This window comes from Jaculus jaculus, chromosome 13 (assembly GCF_020740685.1).
Source record: "Jaculus jaculus isolate mJacJac1 chromosome 13, mJacJac1.mat.Y.cur, whole genome shotgun sequence".
Lineage (NCBI taxonomy): Eukaryota > Metazoa > Chordata > Mammalia > Rodentia > Dipodidae > Jaculus > Jaculus jaculus.
Window position 1 is genome coordinate 24,802,892 of NC_059114.1, and position 14,428 is coordinate 24,817,319.

Below are 14,428 nucleotides of genomic sequence, written 5' to 3' on the forward strand. Positions count from 1 at the left end.
TTTAACTTTGCCAGCAAGTGCCTTAAACAACCGCTAAGGCATCTCTCCAGCCCAACCATAACCTTTTCTTTAAAAATTATGAGGGCTGGAGGGATGGCTCAGCAGGTAAGGTGCTTGCCTATGAAGCCTAAGGAACCAGGTCCCATTCCCCAGTGCCCACATAAGCCAGATGCACAAGGTCGTACAGCATTTGGAGGTCATTTGCAGTGGCTGGAGGTCCTGGCACACCCATTCTCTTTATATCTGCCTTTTTTTCTCTCCCCAATAAATAAAAAAAATATTTATTTATTTATTTATTTATTTGAGACAGAGAGAAAATGAATATGGGCATGCCAGGGCCTCTTCCTCTTGGCAGTGCAAAATACCGGATACATGCAGTATGTTGTGGCTCTGGCTTTATGTGGTTACTGGAGAATCAAACCCAGACTGGCAGTCTTTGTCAGCAAGTGCCCTTAACTACGGAGCCATCTCCCTATCCCTGAAGTATACATTTTACATTTAAAAATTCTACCTTTTAAAATTATCATTATTAAAACACATTTTTATTTACCTATTTGAGATGGGGGGAGAGAGAGAGAATGAACAGGCCACAGCCTCTTGGCGTTGCATATGCATGTGCCACTTTGTGTATCTGGCTTTAAATGGGTACTGGGGAATCAAACCCCTGGCCTACAGTAGGCTCTATAAGCAAGTGGTTTAACCACTGAGCCAGCCCCTTCTTTTGTTTTTTGTTTTTGTTTTCTCATGTGTGGAAATTAACTAAGTAATGCTGTCTTCCTGAAGTCCCTCCTTACATTTTCATTGAAAAATCTTATGACAACCCCTGGGTTAGTTGCCATTTTTTCCCCTTATGTAATAGATGGAGAGGGCTGGACAGATGGCTCAGCCATTAAAGTCACTTTGCAAGCAAAGCCTGATGGCCTGGCTGCAGTTCCTGCATGTAAAGCCAGAGGTACCAAGTGGCTCATGCATCTGGAGTTTGTTGCAGTGTCTATAGGCCCTGGTGCACACATTCTTTCTCTCTCTTTTACTCTCTTTGCCTATTTCTCTGTCTCTCAAATAAATAAACAAAATATTTTTAAAAATAGAAGGAAAGAAAGCCGGTCATGGTGATGCACGCCTTTAATCCCAGCATTTGGGAGGCAGAGGTAGTAGGATCATTGTGAGTTTGAGGCCACCCTGAGACTACATAGTAAATTCCAGGTCAGCCTGGGCTGGAGTGAGACCCTATCTTGAAAAACCAAAAAAGAAACAAAACAAAACAAAACAGAAATGCTAAGAGGCCTAAGGTACAGTGTGAAGCCCAGCTGGATTTGAACCTTTGAGGTTTTTCTTTTTTTTTTTTTCCTTTTTATTTATTTGAGAGTGACAGAGACAGAGAGAAAGACAGATAGAGGGAGAGAGAGAGAATGGGCGCGCCAGGGCTTCCAGCTTCTGCAAACGAACTCCAGACGTGTGCGCCCCCTTGTGCATCTGGCTAACGTGGGACCTGGGGAACCGAGCCTCGAACCGGGGTCCTTAGGCTTCACAGGCAAGCGCTTAACCGCTAAGCCATCTCTCCAGCCCTTTTGAAGTTTTTCTATAACTGCCACATGGTACCAGGCAGGCATGGCTCATCTACAGAAGCCCCTGGGGCTGTGATTTCAGTTCTCTATCCCTTCTCATCTGCCTAGCAGATACCCAGAACTTGACTCAGTAAAGTTAAGGCAGAGAAATAGACACAATGTAAGGCTGGGCAAAGGAGAGGGTCTGTAAGCTCTAGCGTGAGGTTCACACCAACAGGTGGCTCTCCTAGGAAACGTGATAGGTGGCTCTCCTAGGAAACGTGACAGGAGGCCGGGGGTGGTTACACATGCCTTTTAGTCTCAGCACCAGGCTGAGTTCAAGACCAGCCTGAACTAGAATGAGACTCTATCTTGGTTTGGTGGGGGTGGGGGGTGGCAGCAAGGATGGAAGGAAGGAAGAAAGGAGAGAAAGAAAAGAGAAGCTTTGGGGAGCCCACCTGTTCCAGGTGCCCCAATTAGAGAAGGACCAACACGGATTTCAGCTCCAATCTCCAGCAAAGGCCAGGTATGCCCCCTGGTGGATGTGTACCTTCCTGATGCAAAAACAAAGCCATTTTCCCTTGAAATGTGCCTGCCAGTCTGTATGTATTGAACTGGTAGCTGGTTACTGACAGCTGAAACGGGTCAAGTCAAATCTGGGCCTTTTTTTTTTTTCCCCTGGGGTAGGGTCTCACTGTAGCTCAGGCTGACCTGGAATTCACTATGTAGTCTCAGGGTGGCCTCGAACTCACGGTGATGCTCCTACCTCTGCCTTCTGAGTGTTGGCATTAAAAGTGTGCACCACCATACCTGGCGTGGGGCTTTTTTTTTTTTTTTTTCATCCTTAACTTGTGATCAAAATACGCATTATTGCAGGAGGTGGCATAAGAGTCTGGGTCCTGACGTTCTCTTGAACTGGCTTCATGTTCTGGCTCTGCTACTTACTCACTAGGCATGCTTGGGCAAGTTAGTTTTACAAGTGCCCAGTTTTTCATCCACCCATAGGGGTTCTTCCTGATGGAGCTGTGACCATGTGTGGGGAGGCTGTGCCTGTGCTGACAGCTCTGTAAGTGTTGATGGCTATAGTTGGTAGACAGTATGTCCTAAGAAAACAAGCCAGTGAGTATGTTTGGCAATGGTTTCCTTATTTATAAAGTAGAATCAGTCCTACCTAGCTACAGGATTGCCATTAAAATCAGATCTTGGGGCTAGAGAGGTGGCTTAGCGGTTGAGGCATTTGCCTGCAAAGCCAGGGATCCAGGTTCGATTCCTAGGACCCATGTAAAGCCAGATACACAAGGTAGCACATGTGTCTGGAGTTCATTTGCAGTGGCTAGAGGCCCTGGTGTTCACAATCTCTCTCTATCTGCCTCTCTCTCAAATAATACATCATATATATATATATATATATATATATATATATAGAGAGAGAGAGAGAGAGAGAGAGAGAGAGAGAGAGAGAGAGATACGGTCTTGCTCTAGCCCAGGCTGACCTGGAATTCACTAAGGAGTCTCAGGCTGGCCTTGAACTCATGGCAGCCCTGCTACCTCTGCCTCCCAAGTGCTGGGGCTGAAGGCATGTGCCACCGCTCCTGGCCATAAAATTTTAATTTCATTTTTGTTTATTTGAGAAAGAGAGAGAGAGAGAGAGAAAAAGAAGCAGAGCCTAATGACCCAAGTTAGATTCCCCAGGACCCACATGAAAGCCAGCTGCACAAAGCGACATGCACCCGACGGCCATTGGCAGAGGCAGGACGCTTTGTTGTTCTCATTCTCTCTTTGCCCCTCCCCCATCTCTAATAAAAATTTTTAAAGATTTTATTTTTATTTATTTATTAGAGACAGAGAAAGAGAGAATGGGCATTCCACTGCAAGCGAACTCCAGATGCATGCGCCACCTTGTGTATCTGGCTTATGTGGGTCCTGGAGAACCAAACCTGGGTCCTTAGGCTTCATAGGCAAGTGCCTTAACAGCTAAGCCATCACTCCAGCCAGCCCTCAAATAATAAATAAATGAAAGTTTTTAAACAAAATTCAAATCTTTGAATCCAAAATACAAGAATTCCCAAGTGTAGGAGGCCTACTCTCAAAGCTTTTTTTTTTTTTTTTTTTAATTAAAAAAAATATTTTAGGCAGCTGGGCATGGTGGTGTATGCCTTTAATCCCAGCACTCGGGAGGCAGAGGTAGGAGGATCGCTGTGAGTTTGAGGTCACCCTGAGACTTCGTAGTGAATTCCAGGTCAGCCTGAGCTACAGCAAAACCTTACCTCGAAAAACCAAAACAAACAAACAAACAAAAAAGACAAAACTATTTTATTTCTACTTATTTATCTATTTGACAGAGAAAGAGAGAGAGAATGAGAATGGGCACGCCAGGCCCTCCAACCACTGCAAACAAACTCCAGATGCATGTGCCCCCTTGTGCATCTGGCTAATATGGGTCCTGGGGAATTGAACTTGGGTCCTTTGGCTTTGCAGGCAATGCCTTAACTGCTAAGGGCTTTTTTTTTTTTTTTAATGTGTGCATGCATGTGTAGGTCAACATGTATGCATGGGGAACTTACACATTATTTGTACATGTTCATGTAGAGGCCAGGGGACAACCTCAGATGTCATTCCTTAGGAATGCCATTCGCCGTTTCCTAAGTCCATCTTATTGGCCTGGAATGAAGCCAGTCTGGCTGGCCAGTGAGTCCAAGAGATCAGCCTGTCTTTGCCTCCCCTGTGCTGAAATTACAAGCATGTGCTGTCACGGTAGCATTTTGACATTGATACTGAAGATTGAACTCACGTCCTCATGCTTGCAAGGAAAGCAGTTTCCTGGTTGAGTTCTCCCCCAAGCCCAGTTAAGGAGTTGCTTTTATAACTCAGTTCCTACTATGTGAGGAGCACTGTGTTTATTTATTTAACACACATTCACCATGGTCCTGTCCCAGGGCAAGTCCTGTTCCCAGACCTGGGTTATGTCGCAGGGATGGGATGAGGCCGTTAACCTCTATCAGCATCCAACTCCATCAGGAGCTTTGTCTGTCGCAAGGGTCGGCCGGCTTTCTTGGAAAGAGCTAGAGAGCAAACATTTCAGGCCTTTGAAGCTATAAGCTTTGTGTTCCAGCTGTTTGGCTGTGCCACTAGAGCCTTTGAGTGGCCCTAGATGCATGCCTGCGTGTGCTAAGGAAACTTATGTAGACCTGGGCCTTTACATTACATATAATTTTCACATTATGAAATATTATTCTTTAACAAAATTTTAATGTACTTTATTTATTAGAGAAAGAGACATAGACATACATATATTTATATGGAGAGAGAGAGAGAGAGAGAATGGGCACACCAGGGCCTCCAGCCACTGCAAACGAACTCCAGATGCATAAGCCAGATGGTCAAGATGGCCCATGCATCTGGAGTTCATTTGCAGTGGCTGGAGACCCTGGCACACCCATTCTCTCTGTTTCTATCTGCCTCTCTCCTTCAAATAAATAAAATTAATTGATTAATTTAAAATATTTTATTTATTTATTTATGAATGAGAGAAGGAGGTAAATAGAGAGAAAGAAAATGGGTGCACCATGTCCTCTAGCCACTGCAAACGAATGAACTCCAGACGTATGTGCTGCCTTGTGCATCTGGTTTACATGGGTCCTGGGGAATTGAACCTGGGTCCTTTGGCTTTGCAAGCAAGCGCCTTGCCTCCTAAAATATCTCTAAATTAGCCCAGAAGATTTTTTTTTCCACTTCATGCATTTTATTGATAGTCCCAGAAGATTTTTTTTAAAGATTTTATTTATTTATTTATTTATTTATTTGAGACAGAGAGAGGGAGAAAGAGAGAGAGATTGAGTGATAATGGGTATGCCAGGGCCTCTAGGCCCTGCAAACAAACTCCAGACGCATGTGTCACCATGCCCATCTGGCTTACGTGGGACCTGGAGAATTGAACTTTGATCCTTATGCTTTGCAGGCAAGCATCTTAACCACTAAGCCATCTTTCCAGCCCTGTAGAAGATTTTTTAAAAGTTTTTTGTTCATTTGTTTTATTTTATTTTTGTTTATTTATGAGAGAGAGAGGGAGAGAAGGGCCTCTAGCCATTGCAAACGAACTCCAGACACATGTGCCACCATGTGCATTTAGCTTATGTGGGTTCTGGGGAGTTGAACCTGGGTCAAGCTCCTTAGCCACTAAGCCATCTATCCAGCCCCCGCTGGAGGTTTTAAGTAGAGAAGTATCCATATCAGGTCTCTGTCTTGGGAAGCTTCCTCTGGCAGCACTGTAGAATGGGAGTAGGAAGGTTAGTCCAGAGGCTCCCAGGAAGCCATTGAGGTCGTCTTAGAGAGCAGTTACCGTGGGCCACCTTGGTGTGGATGCAGTTGGGCTTAGAAGTGGCTGGGTGAGCAACACGGCGCAGTCATTGGAGGACAGGACCGTAGGGATCCTTGTAGGAGGAGCAGCTGTGGATTCGGGAAGGTTCCCTAGTGCTGTGAGCTGTTCGGGGTGTGAGCTCTGTGCACATTCTGCCCCCAGGAAGCCGGCGGTTGGTGGACGTGATGGACGTGAACACACAGAAGGGCACAGAGATGAGCATGTCCCAGTTCGTGCGTTACTACGAGACACCCGAGGCGCAGCGGGACAAGCTGTACAACGTCATCAGCCTTGAGTTCAGTCATACCAAGTTGGAACACCTGGTCAAGCGGCCCACTGTGGTAGGCTCCAGCCTTCCTGGTCCTTATGCATCTCTTGCCCGTCTCCCTGTACCCTGGCCCTCAGCTGCCTGTCCCTTGAGATGGGGTGCCTGGGTGGGCATAGCTGCGTGGGCTGGTCCCCTTGAGGGTGGGGGAGATGAGGTGTAGGGTTTTGGCACCAGTGCTTGGAAGGGTGTTGTGGATGAGGGACCCCAGCTGAAGGCACCTATGGATTCCCCACAGACGGGTAGTTCTTTCGGGCCTGCCTGCAGGTAGGCTCAGAGCACTGATGGTGACCTGGCTTTCAGGTGGACCTGGTGGACTGGGTGGACAACATGTGGCCCCAGCATCTGAAGGAAAAGCAGACAGAAGCCACAAATGCCATTGCAGAGATGAAGTACCCCAAAGTCAAGAAGTAAGAGTGCTCACTGGTTGTGGAGTGGGGAGGAGTAGACCCCAAGCTTTGGGGGGTATTGGCAGGGGAACTCCTGGCCCTCCTCCAAAAGCTCTGAGTGTTGTTTCATAGGTAAAGGATTGCGCCCCGGCTGGGCTTCAGCGGTGCCATGAGGGGTGGGGCCCTGGATGAGGGCGAGCTGGCACCTTGCTTCTCTGCTTGCTGTTCAGGGCTCTGGTCCTGCGTCGGGTCAGGGCAGCTTCTCATTGCTGGCAGAAAACACCCAGCCAAGAGCAACTTGTAGAAGGAAAGGGTTTATTTTGGCTTACAGACCTGAGGGGGAGCTCCATGGTGGCAGGGAAAATGATGGCATGAAGCCAGGGGTGGTGGTACACGTCTTTAATCCCAGTTTTTGGGAGGCAGAGGTAGGAGGATCACTGTGAGTTCAAGGCCAACCTGAGACTACATAGTGAATATCAGATCAGCCTGAGCTATAGTGAGACCCTACCTCAAGAAACCAAAAATAAATAAATAAATAAATAAAAATAAAATGATGGCATGAGCAGAGGGTGCACACCACCTCCTGGCCAACATCAAGACAATAGCAGCAGGAGAGTGTGCCTAACATTGGCAAGGGGAAGTTGGTTACAACACCCATAAGCCCACCCCTAACAATACATTCCCTCTAGCAGGCTCCAATTCCCAAATTGCCACCAGCTGGGGACCTAGCATTCAGAACACATACGTTTATGGGAAACACTTGAGTCAAGCCACCACTTCCCCCACACAGGGATTGGTGATCTAAAAGGAGGACTGAAGGGAGCTGCCTTCCTGTGCCTCTATGTGTTTGTATGTAGGCATGTGTTTACATGTACATATAAACTTTGGTCTACTCCCTCCATGTGACAGCATGTCCTGGGAGAGGCCATTTCAGTGGGATTTGCCCACAGTGGACACTGCTTTTGGCATGGAATGGGACTAAATCTAAGTCCAGTGTTTCTGTTTTCCTTGGTTGAGACCTGGAACCTCTGACCCAGAAGGACCTTTTCCAAGTAAAGCTCTCTGGGTCAATTTGGTCATCAGGCAGGAGGAAGTTGGCACCGAGTGTGACAGTGGAGAGTAACCATGGTCAAGAGCAGAGACCTCATTGCACGCATTATTATGACCAGCATGCCCAGAGACTGGCATTCAGAATGCCCTTTCACATTCAGGGCCTTGAATAATGGGCCATCTGGAGGAGGAAGTCACAAGCCTTCTGTTTCCATTACTGAAAGGAGATACTGGCTGTCCAGGGCAGGGTTAGAGCTCTGGGCTTCCTGGAAGAGTTGGCACTGGCACCCTGGATCCATTAGCATCTCTGCTCAACCCCGCTGCCAGAAATGCCCCCAGGAAATCCTGGCTGCGGACTTCTCATTCCCTCAGCCCTCCATTCAGTGCATATTGAATGCAGACTGGGTGCCAGGCTTTGTGAGGGCGGCTAGCATGTTGGCGCTAGAGAGCCCAAGGTCTGTCTCCCTCTCTTTCTCATTAACTTGTGGACATTTTTCTTCCTCTCCAAGCTGACGCTCTATGTATTCCTTGGATCTGGGAGATCTGGGCTGCATCAAAGGTTAAGAGAGTCTAGGTGCAGAGGGAAGGTAGTAGAGTTTATTTCCATTTCTGTTCTGTTCTGATTGTACAGCCCTCAAACGGGCAAGTGAAGAGATGAGCAAGAAGAGGAGTGGGTAGATTTTCCTCACCGGATGAAGAGGACCAAGGAGGTAAAGGAAGGTGGCTGGCAGAGCAGGAGTAGAGGGGCGATAGGCGGGGAGTGGCAGCGGACTAGGCCTAAAACGGCCTGATGCTCATAATTTCCATAAGCACAGATCATCAGGGTGGCATGGCCATAGGCCTACATAATAGTAGACAACCTCTCTAGAATATTTTTTCCTCCCTTCTTCCCTCCCTCCCACCCTGTTTTTTAAAAATATTTTTATTTATTTATTTATTAGAGACAGAGAGAAGGAATGAGAGAGAATGAGCACACCAGGGCTTCTAGCCACTGCAAATGAACTCCAGATGCATGCACTACCATGTGCATCTGGTTTATGTGGGACCTGGAGAAGCGAACCTGGGTCCTTAGGCTTTGCAGGCAAGTGCCTTAATCACTAAGCCATCTCTCCAACCCTTTGTTTGTTTTGAGGTTGGGTCTCACTCTAGCCCAGGCTGACCTAGGATTCATTATATAGTCTCAGGGTGTCCTAGAACTCACAGTGATCCTCCTACCTCTGCCTCCCGAGTGCTGGGATTAAAGGCGTGTGCCACCACGTCCAGTTTACACCTGGTTTTTAAAGTTTATATGTCTGGGGTGCATTGATGAGATTGTATGTCACATAGATTTACAGACTCCATCAGTGGTCATCAGAATTTGTTACAGGATTTCAACCTTGTTAGGAAGGACACTGTTACCTTGGAGATAGTTAATTTGTTTGACTGAAAAGAAGGCTGACTTCAAATGTTCATAAGCAAGGGTAAAAAAAAAAAAAAAAAAAAAAAAAAAATCCCATCATGATGGAGTCCTCTGGGACCTTGGAATGGTTCTTTGGGATTTAATTCAGGTGACATTGTTTCTGGACTCCCGTAGCTTCCTCACTGGAGGTGCCTCCAGAGCCGTGACAGCTGATGGCCCTCCTGAGTGGAAGGAAGGTTCCCTGCATGGAAGAGGTTGTGTGATAAACACCACTTCTTTCTTCCTGGCTCTGGGATTTATCCAGATGTGGTGGTGAGAGGTCTAGGAATTTTAATGGGATTCGTTTGAGATACTTAAGAAGACAAGGGAAGGTAACTGGAATCCAGGGGATGGCTGCAACTTTATAAGGGATGAAAGGCCTATAAAGAGTATGTTAATGTAATCGTTATTTTATGGCGCAAAAGGCTACTTTAAGTAGTCATCAGACTACAGTGAATAAAGCCAAATCCCCATTCTCATCGAGCATATATTGTGCTGGGGAAAAGACAAGTGAGAAAATAAGTGAATAATGTAATTTAATAACGGTCTCAAAAGAACATAAAGTAGCAGAGCATAAAGAGGAGCGAATGGCAGGAGGTAGCCTGAGGAATATAGATGTCACCACATTTCTGCCACTGCCTCTTTTCTCATCTCATCTCATCTCATCACCTCATCTCTTCTCTCTCTCTCTTTTTTTTTTTTTCCTGAAGTAGTGTCTTGCTCTAGCCCAGGCAGATCTGGAACTCAGTCTGCAGTCCCAGGCTGGCCTCACACTCCCAGTGATCCTCCTACCTCTGCCTCCCATGTTCTGGGATTAAATGAGTGTGCCATCATACCTGGCTACACCTGTTATATATATATTTATTTATTTGAGAGAGGCAGAGAGAAAGGGAGAGAGAGAGAGAAGGAATGGGCATACCAGGACCTCCAGTCACTGCAAACGAACTCCAGATACATGTTCCACATTATGCATCTGGCTTACTTGGGTCCTGGGGAATCAAACCTGGGTCCTTTGGTTTTGCGGGCAAACGCCTTAACACCTAAGCCATTTCTCCAGCCTCCCCTATACCTGGTTTTTAAGGCTTATATATCTGGGCTGCCTTGATGAGATTGTATGTCACATAGTTTTACAGACTCCATCAGTGGTCATAAGAACTTGGTACAGGATTTCGACCTTGTTAGGAAGGTTATGTGTCACTTTGGAGACATCTCTCCAGCTGGACCTTTGATTTTTTTTTTCTTTGAGGCAAGTCTGTAGACTGGCCTTTTTTTTTTTTTTTTAATGCGAAAGAGCAAGAAAGAGAGAGAAAAAAAAATTGGCGTGCCAAGATCTCCAACCACTGTAATTGAACTCCACACGCGTGTGCCACCTAGTACACATGTGAGACCTTGCATACTTGGGTCACCTGCGTCTGGCTTAGGTGAGACCTAGTGAATTGAACAGGATCCTTAGGCATCACAGGCAAGCGCTTTAACCACTAAACCATCACTCTAGCCCCTCACCTTTTTGATCCTCCTGCCTCAACTTACACACATTAGTGTGTGCTAGGATTACAGTCATGTGACATCACACCTGGTTTATGAGGTGTTGGGGTGTGGAGCCCAGAGCTTTGTGCATGCTAGGCAAGTGCTCTATTACAAGTTGAGTTACATCCCCAGCCCTCTTTCTGTTTATTAATTTTTGTTCATAGTGCTGGGATGAAATCCAGGGCCTTGCACATGCCAGGCAAGAGCTCTACCACTGTGCTGCAGCCCCGGCTTAGCCCCGCCTCAAGAAGGAAGGAGCATCAAAGAATTTGTGGATACATTTCAAAGTCTCCACTGTCTCCTAGGTTTATGACATGAATGTACCTTTTCCTTTAAGGAGGACTGGGTATTGTAATGCATTCCAGAACCGGACAGGCGAGTGTCTCCCCTGCTCAGCTCCTTTGACACAGGGTTTGCAGAAATGAGGATTATGGGGCTGGAGAGATGGCTTAGCGGTTAAGCGCTTGCCTGTGAAGCCTAAGGACCCCGGTTCGAGGCTCGGTTCCCCAGGTCCCACGTTAGCCAGATGCACAAAGGGGCGCACGCGTCTGGAGTTCGTTTGCAGAGACTGGAAGCCCTGGCGTGCCCATTCTCTCTCTCCCTCTACCTGTCTTTCTCTCTGTGTCTGTCGCTCTCAAATAAATAAATAAATAAATAAATAAAAGAAATGAGGATTATGGGCTGGGGAGGTGGAGCACTGGATAAGGGGCTTGTTGTGCAAGCTTGAGGACTGGAGTTCAGATCTCCAGCACCCCTGTAAATGTTCTTCTGTAATCCCTGTGCCCTGGAAGCAGGGACAGGGAATCCCCAGGGCAAGTTGGATAGCTAGACTGGCTGAATTGGTGATCTCTGGACTCAAGTCAGATAAAGAGAGAGCACGCTTGAGAGAGAAAGATGGTTGAGTGGTTAAAGGCACTTGTTTCCAAAGCCTGACAACTTGGGTTCAGTTCCCCGGGATCCACATCAGCCAGATGCACAAAGTGGTGCACGCATCTGGAGTTCCTTGGCAGTGGCAAGAGGCTGAGGTGTGTCCACTCTCTATCTTCTCCCTCCTCTCTCTCAAATAAATGTTTGAAAAAAATATAAAGAACAGTTGGTGCCACTCCTTTAATCCCAGCACTCGGGAAGCAGAAGTAGGAGGATCGCGGCCACCCTGAGACTGCATAGTGAATTCCAGGTCAGCCTGGGCTAGAGTGAGACTCTACCAAAAAATAAATAAATAAATAAATAAATAACAATTAATAACATTAACCTGGCCTCCATATACACACATGCGCACACACTGAAGGAAAGAAAGGAAATGTAAGCTGCTGGTGTAATGAAGCCACACTGTGGGCCAACAAGCAGTAAAGGAGCAGAAAAGGGACCTCACACTAAAGCAAATGTTTGACCCACAGATAACTGCAAAATCAATGCAGTCCCCCCACCTTGTTTAGTTTATTTTTTATTTTTTTATTTTTTTTATGGTTTTAGAGGTAGGGTCTCACTCTAGCTCAGGCTGACCTGGAATTCACTATGTAGTCTCAGGGTGGCCTCGAACTCTTGGTGATCCTCCTACCTCTGCCTCCTGAGTGCTGGGATTAAAGGCATGCGCCACCATGCCCAGTGTAGTTTTTTTAAATATTTATTTATTTGACAGAAAAAGGGAGGGAGAGAATGGGTCCACCAGGGCCTCCAGCCCCTGCAAACAAACTCCAGACGCATGCGCCACCTTGTGCATCTGGCTAACATGGGTCCTAGGGACTCGAACCTGGGTCCTTTGGCTTTGCAGGCAAACACCTTAACTACTAAGCCATCCCTCCAGCCCTCCCCCTGTGTTTTTTATACTACTTCCTGGGGTGGTCCAGAAGAACTTGGTGAAAATTTCGGTGAGGGCCAGGCATGGTGGCACACATCTTTAATCCCATCCCTTGGGAGGCAGAGGTAGGTAGATCACTGAGTTTGAGGCCACCCTGAGACTACATAGAGAATTCCAGGTCAGCCTGAACCTACCTTGAATCCCCCCACAAAAAAATTGAGGATGGGAAGCTGAGACACAAAGGATGGCAGTTGGACTGGGGTGAGTGCCAGATGCTGCCTCTGCCACCTCTAACTGGCAGGCCTTTCCTTCTGGAGACTCCCTTTGGCCTTCTACAAAATGGGTGCTCTGTCCTGTCTTTCCTTAAGAAAGACTGCAGCTACAGTGGAGGTCATGTGAAGTGTGGTGCCCGGGTGGGATGAGATCTTTGCCCATCCGGCCTATTGGGATTTGGCCTCCTCTGCCATCCAGGTTGCCCTCCAACGCTCTTCTCTGCAGCCACGTCCCCTTTCTCACTTGAAAGCTTTCTTTGTATGTTTGCTGGCATCATAAATGGTCATCCAGTTTCTTACCAGGTGGTCAGTCCTGTGGGCAGGAAGCCATGGCCACACCCCGCTCTGGGCCTCTGGACTCCCGGCTCTTCCTCCTCACCTCTCTACCAGCTCCTCTGTCGTAGGGTCTGGACACAGGTGCCTTGTTGGACACTGGCACGCTCCTGTCAGCAATACCATGGGTGGGTGTACCATCCTCATTTCTCAGCTAATGAGATTGAAGGTTATAGTGGTTTGCCGCAGGTCGTGTTGTTGAGTGCAAAACCAGCAGGAGCCAGAGGGTTTTGTGGATAACTGGAGAGGCTGTCAACACTTGAATACTTATTGTTGGTTTGCTGTTGAGAGTGGGTTTGGCCAAACAATGGAGAAACATCGTTTCTGTCCTGCAAGGGGCTAATCAACCATCTCCTGCCCCGCTGTGTCTTTTGTTTTATTTTATTTTCATTTATTTATTTGCAAGGAGAGACAGAGAAAGAGAAAGAAAGGGCGCTGCGTTAAAAGAACTCTGGATGCATGCGCCACTTTGTGCAGCTGCCTTTAGTGGGTGCTGGGGAATGGAACCCAGGCTGTCATAGCGTCTTAACCGCTGAGCCATCTCCATAGCCCCCAACTGTGTTTTTTGGGGGGGAGGGCGGGGAGCGGTGTGGATCACTGTTCTGATGACTGGGAGGGTAGGGCTTCCGATGTGAGTTGTGTCACCTCCTGTGACAGAAGTCAGTGGTTGAGGTGCGGCTGTAACTTTTACCACGTTTTAGAATTAGTTAGGGATTTGCCAGGTAGACCTGAAGAGGACTTGGCCCCAGATAGATGGTGCCGTGGGTTAGCACACCACTTCGTATGGTACTGGCCAGGATGAGGGGCTGTACCTCTGAACTGCGGTTACCTCTTCTGAAATACGTGAGGGCAATGCTGGAAATGACCTCAGGGTGGTTCAGTTTGGATGGAACAATCCAAGCCCCCTGGTTTCTGGAATTCCTGGGTAGAGGAAGATAGTTGAACTTCGGGTTACCTCCCCTCCTGTTAGGCGGGACCAGGAAATCACTCGGAGAAGGGAAATAAGTTAGTTGCCCAGGCTCACGCAGCTAGTGCCTTGGGGTCAGAGCCTCATCCTTCCTCTCCCTGGCTACCCTACTTCCATCAGGTAGTCCCCAGAACCCTTGGCATCTGTGCCCAGAAGGGTGTACTGATTTATAAAGAAGGTGGCTTTGCTGGATCACCCCAGCACTAGGGTGGTGGTCCACCTAGCCCGAGGTGGGGGCACAGGGGAGAGAGGGAGGGGGCAGCTGCTTGTCCCCCCCACCACCACCACCACGGGGCCTCGGCGGGCGAGGGAGGACGCGTGCCCCGGCGCTGAGCGAGCGCGCCCCGCCGTCCCCGCCGCGGCCTCCCTCCACCGCCCCGGCAGCCGCGCCGCCCCACGCCGGCGATGAGCGCAGGCTGCGCGGGGTT

The 14,428-nt window shown here is 47.8% G+C and overlaps 1 protein-coding gene across 1 annotated transcript in view; it reads left to right on the forward strand.

Moving 5' to 3' along the window:
• The window catches only part of Kdm2b (lysine demethylase 2B), a 131,303-nt gene that overhangs the window by 36,809 nt on the left and 80,066 nt on the right, over positions 1-14,428 (forward strand). Inside the window, exons 5-6 of the mRNA XM_045132118.1 lie at positions 6,064-6,242; positions 6,530-6,636. Of these exons, the coding sequence (XP_044988053.1) occupies positions 6,064-6,242; positions 6,530-6,636 (286 nt within the window). The remainder of the gene's footprint in view (positions 1-6,063; positions 6,243-6,529; positions 6,637-14,428) is intronic.